Source organism: Triticum aestivum, chromosome 6D (genome assembly GCF_018294505.1).
Source record: "Triticum aestivum cultivar Chinese Spring chromosome 6D, IWGSC CS RefSeq v2.1, whole genome shotgun sequence".
Taxonomy (NCBI): Eukaryota; Viridiplantae; Streptophyta; class Magnoliopsida; order Poales; family Poaceae; genus Triticum; species Triticum aestivum.
This window is the reverse complement of record NC_057811.1, coordinates 72413935-72422265: the sequence shown is the minus strand read 5'-3', so window position 1 is coordinate 72422265 and position 8331 is coordinate 72413935. Positions and strand designations below refer to the sequence as shown.

General features: G+C 42.2%; 1 protein-coding gene across 1 annotated transcript; it reads left to right on the top strand.

Annotated features, from left to right (window-relative positions):
* Window positions 1-5873: 5873 nt before the first annotated feature.
* On the top strand, window positions 5874-7724 carry LOC123142446 (F-box/LRR-repeat protein 14-like). The gene has a single exon (XM_044561358.1). It carries the CDS (start codon window positions 6264-6266, stop codon window positions 7722-7724), a length of 1461 nt encoding a protein of 486 aa, XP_044417293.1. The 5' UTR covers window positions 5874-6263.
* Window positions 7725-8331: the final 607 nt, after the last annotated feature.

Sequence of the window (8331 nt, the reverse complement as noted above, 5' to 3'; positions counted from 1 at the left end):
CCGAGATCTAAAGATGGCACCAGAGAAAAGCAGAAAAGGAAGAGGAGAGGTAAACTAAGTTGCTTCTTTGACAATCGAGTGAGACCACGAACCTTGAGAGATTCAACGAACGAAAAGAGAGAATACAAGGGAGATGAACGAGATTGAAAACACTCCGTTATCAAAGTGGACAAGGAACATTGCGAGAACCTTTGTAGGTTAAAGAATATGGAACAAGAGCTTAATGGATCAAAAGGAATATGAAAGCACACCGGTAGAAAAGAGAAATAAGGAACACCATGTGAACCTTGGAGTTTGCAAAGCTATGAATGACGAGAACAATGGACGAGAAGTACATGCAAGCACTCCGGTTGAAACGAGATGTACAAGGAACGATAATGATCAATTACGATAACGCTCCGGTTGAAAAAAGGGAGGGATAGAATATGAACTTGGCAAAATGAAAGCACTTGGATGAGACATCGGTTAAAAGAGGAATGATAGACACAACACTCCGGTTAAAACAAGATAAAGAAGAAATAAGAATGATATAATTTGGACAGCACTCCGACTGTAAATGGAAGGAATTGAACATGAACTTTACAAGATGAGAGGATACTTAATGAAATCAACAACACACTGCCTCCGGAACTATTGAAAGAATGGCACAATGGGTCAGAAAGATTTCAGACAGCACTCCGGTTGAGAAGGTAGGCAAAACTTGACAGAATGGGAAGAAATTGAAAAGAGGGCACGACACTCCGGTTGGAAATGGATATGCACGAAAAGAACACGGTGCTCACAAACCGAGAAGATGAGTGAAGAGAGCAACATCACAATGCCTCCGGAAGAAATAAATAATAGAAGATAGATCCTTGGAATAAAGAATGGAGAAGAAAATACAACTTCTGCCACAAATGATCTTGGAAAGCACCCTTCCAAGAAGGTTAGAACGGAGTTGTTGGAAAAACCAACAACAAAACGAATAAGCTTGTAGTGGGCTTATGGAAAACTTCTCAAGATAGAGGCGAAATTCTGCCACTACGGAAACAACTGATATAATTGATAACACCAACGAGATGAAAAACTTCTTCACCGAGATGAGAAGGAGAAAATTGGATCATTGATAAGCACCACAAATAGCTACATTCCTTAGGGAAGGTTGTAGGTGAAATATAACCCAATATAACTCCAACAAAAAGATTGATTGGTTGAAAAGATCTCTTGAACGAACAGAAAATGATGGATTTAAATATGTCACTCTTGAAAACTTGTGAATCATGAAACGCGAACTCAAATTGTCAAGAATTACATAACACCACCTCAAATGATAAGGTAGAACGAATTGCACTTCGGAATGCGAGATGAAGAATGCTTGGACTCCACAAAACAAAACATGTGTTGAACACCATGTTTATTTTAGAGTATAGCTTGGCGGATCTTAACTCCGAGAGAAATCTTGAAGAACAATTGAAGAATGAAAAGAATCCTTGCAATGATTTAGATGGAGCTTCGCGCGAGTTAACTGAGAGAGATTGGAACTCCGGAAACAAAAGGTGAACAACTTAGCACCGACAAATTGATATCACGAATGAACTCCAAAAGAAGGGATTAAACACTTCGATGAAACAAGAATAAGAATTATGTTATGCTTATCCTTCACCAATTTAGATTGATGACAAGCAACAGATTTGGCATACTACTTATTCTCATGGGAAAAAAATGATTAAAGAGAGATAGAACAAACTTGGGAAGGTCTTGAACGAACCACCGGTAGGATTAGAAAGAACGAATGAAACTATATGATAAAGAAGGAAGAGAACTCTTGAACGAACCACCGTAAGAATTGAAAATGAACGAAGAAAAGATAAAGAAACACTGGGAAGAATTGGGAAAATGAACGAAGATACTTGAGAGAATTTAGATACAAGTGAACGCAGAGGTCCCGAGCTGTTTAGGTAATACTTGAATGATGCACCAGTATGATTTGGAGAACGAGAGCTGAAAGCTTGAATGAATAATTCTAAGATGATGAGCTCCGGAGAATCAAACTGAAAAGACTCCTGAAATGCTCCGGATGGGTGAAAAGAATTCTCACAATTGAAAACAATTATGAGAGGATGGCAACAAGTTAGGACCACGCATCTTTGAGAGAACGGATAAGATTGAAGAGGAACTCTTCTTCGGTCTTCAAATGTTGAGAATGATGATGAGAAACACCACCATGAATTGTTGAGGCACTCCGGAATGACAATTAGAAAGATTGAACCAACAATGAAAAGAATTTGAAAGATCTTGGAGAAAGACATTTGACTGATGATAATTCATTCTTACGTCAAACTTTGCAATGAATTTGAGAATAACTCCGGAAAGAATTAGAAGAGTTAGGTAAGATCCTGGGAAAAGACGTGTGGGTTAGGGCCCACTCAAAAGATACACCATTAAAAAGGTCACTTGGAAGAGAGATTGCGCCAGTTGAATTACATGGCTTGAATGTGATAACAACCTCAAAATAGCTTGAACGGATTGATAATGGAGACACAAATCTTCTGAGATATCTTCGGCACTCCAGAACAAATGAATGGCGAGAAGTGGATGATTAAGAGGTACACCGGCATGAGAAAGCATTTGAAACAAGGAAAGGAATGTGACCAACATTGAAGGCTTGACTTTAGTCCACCGGAGAAGAAAAAGAATGAAGAATGATAAACTTGAAGAACATCTTCACGAGAACCACCGGGTAAGAACATTGAAAGAAAAGAATGAAGAGACTTCGCATCAATAAAAAGGATACTTGATTAAGAAATCTGAGTCCTTGAAGAAAAGGGTGGGAGGGTGGGAAAACAAAAGCAACTTGGGTCGGATGAAACGGACACCGTTGAGAAAAAGCTTAGAATTGATCTTGCGAATGTTGGAATGATCGGATTTACTTGAAGAGAAGCACACCGGTTGGAAATAGAATTAAGATGGCAATCTCGATGGTCAAGAAGGATTAGTATCCCCATAGAAATATGAGAACACCACCTAGAATAAGGTAGGGAATCAACACTTGACACCGAAGCAACTCGAATACCACAAATTAAAACAAAACAAAGGATTTGGCTTGTAGAATAAGCCGGAACAAACATATGATAGAGATTTCGTCCGAAATTTTCGTGGTGGGGCCCACACGGGCTCGATCGTATAGCACCATCATGTACAAGGCAGTGCACATGACATACGAAGCGTCCCCGAGTCGGCATAGCCAAGGACTCTTTAAGACACTACGAGACCACTGTAAAACCAACCGTGGATAGGCGGACCACTAGACGTCGAACCCCAATCTCAAATCATGCATCTGTCGGAAAGATATCCTAGGAGCTACTTGAATTCCCACTTATAAACTCCTGAAACTTTCTGATTATGCAATCTGGTGTTGGGGATACAGGGGACACAAAATATATCACCCAAACTAACAATCCCTAGATCCAGCTGTATCCATCCGTCAACACATAACCAAGAAACCTTCGGAAATCGTGTACCTCAACCTTCGAAAAGCATCCGTTATACGAGTTATGGCAATACTCCCGAACTCCCGCCCCAGTACTGGGTGGCGTCGAGGTGATCTCACCAACAACTGCATAAAAGAGATTTTTGATGTCGGCGAAACTCAGGTATTCCAGAACTGCAACGATAAAATGGTGACGACAACACCTCGGAGCTCAACTCCCCGGGACACTGCCACAACCCCTAAATGTCAGGAGGCACCAAGAACAATGTTCTCGTCACAAAACCACTGGAACGATTCCAAGATACCCGCGTGATCCTAATTTTTTTAGTGAAATTTGAGGAGAGGAGAGTCAAAACTTCTACGTCAGGGGGCCTCACCAGAGCGACGAAGGGACTGAGGAGTAAAAACAATCCGACTCTCCGATATATATAATCCTAAGACTCAAAACATTTTTTATTCTACACTCAACAACGCCAGCGATTCGATCAAGCAGGGGGCTCCTAAGTCGGGGATGGCTCTGATACCAACTTGTAACGCCCATGATGCGGCTATATCTCTCATGTGTCGAGGCACGACTTAGAGGCATAACCACATTGTAGGTTTTGTCGCAAGAAGGGTCATCTTCACACAATCCCATGTAATGAACAAGAATGGGATAAAGAGAGTTGGCTTACAATCGCCACTTCACACAATACATTAATAAATCATACATCATTCAAAATACACACATAGACAGACTACGGTCAAATCCAAATGAAAAGAAGATAACCCCAAATCCTAGATCCCTGATCATCCCAACTGGGCACCACTACTGATCAACATGAAAAGAAACATAGTAACGACCAAGGTCTTCATCAAGCTCTCACTTGAGCTGGGTAGCATCGCCTGCACTGGTATCGTCGGCACCTACAACTGTTTTGGTAGAATCTGTGAGTCACGAGGACTCAGCAATCTCACACCCGCGAGATCAAGACTATTTAAGCTTACGGGTAGGAAAATGGGTAATGAGGTGGAGCTGCAGCAAGCACTAAGCATATATGGTGGCTAACATACGCAAATGAGAGCGAGAAGAGAAGCAACGCACGGTCGAGAAGCTAGAAATGATCAAGGAGTGATCCTGAAACTGCTTACGCACAACCATAACACAAGAACCGTGTTCACTTCCCGGACTCCGCCGAAAAGAGACCATCACGGCTACACACGCGGTTGACGTATTTTAATTAAGTCAAGTGTCAAGTTCTCTACAACCGGACATTAACAAATTCCCATCTGCCACATAACCGCGGGCACGGCTTTCGAAAGATAATACCCTGCAGGGGTGTCCCAACTTAGCCCATTATAAGCTCTCACGGTCGACGAAGGATATTCCTTCTCTCGGAATCCTGGTTTACAAGACATTTCGACAATGGTAAAACAAGACCAGCAAGACCACCCGAATGTGCCGACAAATCCCGATAGGAGCTGCACATATCTCGTTCATAGGGCACACCGGATGAGCAGTCCCTACAACTAAAACCAGGCCTCAAGTTTCCCTGAGGTGGCGCTGCAAAGGGCTCGAGTTTGGACCAACACTCGGAGGAGCACTGGCCCGGGGGGGTTCAAATAACGATGACCCTTGAGTCTGCAGAACCCAAGGGAAAAAGGCTTAGGTGGCAAATGTTAAAACCAAGGTTGGGCCTTGCTGGAGGAGTTTTATTCAAGGCGAACTGTCAAGGGGGTCCCATAAATCACCCAACCGCGTAAGGAACGCAAAATCAAGGAACATAACACCGGTATGACGGAAACTAGGGCGGCAAGAGTGGAACAAAACACCAGGCATAAGTCCGAGCCTTCCACCCTTTACCAAGTATATAGATGCATTAATGAAAATAAGATATATCATGATATCCCAACAATATCCATGTCCCAACATGGAACAAACTTCATCTTCACCTGCAACTAGCAACGCTATAAGAGGGGCTGAGCAAAAGCGGTAACATAGCCAAACAACGGTTTGCTAGGAAGGATGGTTAGAGGCTTGACATGGCAATATGGGAGGCATGATATAGCAAGTGGTAGGTAGCGCGGTATAGCAAAAGAGCGAACAACTAGCAAGCAAAGATAGAAGTGATTTCGAGGGTATGGTCATCTTGCCTGAGATCCCGCTAGGAAGAAGAACGAGTCCATGAAGAAGACAAACAAACGTAGCCGAACGAATCCTCACAACTCCAGAACGAAACCGAAGCTAACGAGAGAAGCAACCCGGAAAGAAACAAACAACATAGTAAACAACCACCACATACACATGGCATGATGCACAAACAAGTATGATGCATGTCCGATTTAATGAGGCATGGCATGGCCTAACTAATTTGCTTGCTCTGGTTTTCATATTATTAATTAGGTGCCTCCACTCGAAATAAGTTGGTTCAGATTCATCGTCAATTCTAGCTCCTTTCTTTGTACAAGTATTCTCTTAGTTAGGCCGTTATTCAGGCTCTGCTACTTATGGTGCTAGTATAATTTATGATGTAGCCCGCCTGTAGCGTCATTTTTTCTTTCTAACAATCTAGAGACAGACAAGGTGCTAGCTAGCTACTTTAATAAATCTCCATGCTTATGAAGAACACACAAGTTTTGGAGGGATACAGAAAATGCTCAAAGTTCATCAGTATATTCTTTGTAATGAGTGTCGCCGGTGTCATCTCCATCTTCACATGCATTATTCTGATATATCATAAGTTTGACTTCAGCTCGTCGCTTGTTTTCTGAACCTTGATATATATTAACTAATTGCTACAGCTGAATTTGTTCGATGGAGGACCTACCGGAGGCTCTGGTGACAGAGATTCTCAAGAGGATCACCAGCACAAGTGATCTGAATTCTCTTTCCCTTGTGTCAAAGCAGCTCTACAAGATAGAGGGGAATCAGAGAGGTTCTATCTATGTTGGTTCTGGTCTTTGCACTGCTACGAAAGCACTGACATCATTGTGCGCCCGGTTCCCAAATTTGCGAAAAGTGGAAATTGATTACTCTGGTTTTATACCTGGACATGGAAAGCAGTTGGACAACAAAGGCCTTTTTGTGTTTTCATCTCACTGTTCCTCGCTGACTGACCTCACCTTAAGCTTCTGCTCATGCATCGATGATTCTGGGCCTCGTTGTTTAGCTTATTGCAAGACATTGGTGTCTCTCAGGCTGAACTCTGCACCAAAAATAACGTCAATTGGGCTTTTCTCGGTCGCAGTTGGTTGCACAAGTCTATCTGCCCTTCACCTTATTGATTGCGAGAAAATTAACAGTGTAGAGTGGCTGGAATACCTTGGTAGGGATGGATCATTGAAAGAGCTTGTAGTGAAGAATTGCAAAGGAATCAATCATCGTGACTTCCTAAAGTTTGGTTCAGGATGGATGAAGCTCCAGAAGTTTGAGTTTGAGAGGAAAAGAGGAATAGATGATCGTCTTCTAGGTGATATGGTCTATGACTCCTCGTACAATGCTCATAGCACGGATATATATGATTTCTGTTGTGAGAGTTTGAAGGATTTGAGATTAGCGCATATTAAAACTTGGCCAGAAGTAGGACTTCGTGTTGTTCTAGGGAAGTGTAAAGCATTGGAGAAGCTTTGCCTTGAGTATGTTCATGCCCTAAATGACAATGACATGATTGCATTATCTCGAAGCTGCAACAACCTTAAAAGCATCTTACTTTGTCTTAACCTGCAGTGCTACTCTAGTGATGTCAGCTACTGTGAAACCAGGACGTCATTTACTGATAACAGCCTTTATGCTATAGCCCTCAACTGTCCTACGCTTCAGATCGTAGACCTCAGATTTACACGATGTTCCCGTGACTGGCCGTTAGAAATAGGATTCACACAGAAGGGTTTTCTGACACTCATTCAGTCCTGTCCAATTCGTGTTCTCGTGCTAAACAACGCCAACTTCTTTGATGACGAGGGGATGAAGGCCGTCTCATCCTCACCACATCTGGAGACACTCGAGCTTATATTGTGTCATGCGGTAACTGATGCTGGGATGCGCTTCATTGCGCACACCCCATGCTTGAGTAATCTCATACTTCGGGCGTGTCATAACATTACTGGTGTTGGAATTGCTGAACTAGGACGTGCACATAATTTAGAGTCTTTCGTCATTGAGGATTGTGGTGAGATCTCTCTGCAAGCTACGCAAGGTGTAATCAAGTCAGTTCACTACTCCAGCAAGTTTTCAGATGCCCTGAAGAAGAAACTTGGATTTTTGGGCAAGTGTTGATGAAGTGGTCGCCAAAATTTTCAGTATAAAATTGCTAGTGAAGTCATTAAGTTTTTGATTGTGCACCATTGGACAAGGCTGTGCATCATCCGACCCAGACTCTCTTCTCTGAACTTTTGTTGCCTTCTACCTCTACTGCAATGATTTTCCTTGATGACAGTCTAATGATGAATTCTGGACAGCAACTTCAACCGTAATTCTGGTTGCTTAATTTCTACTCTCTATAGCCGTTTCAAAACCGGCATAAGTAGGCCCCAAGAGTCCCGGTTTTTACTGTGGAGGCACTATATGTCCATTTGGTGTTATTTCAGCAAATGTCATGAACCCTTTTTTTAATCACAGAAGTGATCTTGAAGATGTATGTCTGCCTGCTATGTTCGCGTAGCAATTTTGGTATGGATCAATGTAGTAATAATAGTCCCAAGTTTCGAAGGACATGTACAAAGGCGGCATGCTTGTTTTGTTGATATCGACTCTATTGGAGGATGACTTTCATTGCTTCTTAAAAGAATACTAGAAGTCACTAGTCAACCAGGAACAATTGAAACTTGAGCGACTACTGAAGGCATATAACATACTCGCTCCATTCCTAAAACTAAGGCGTATT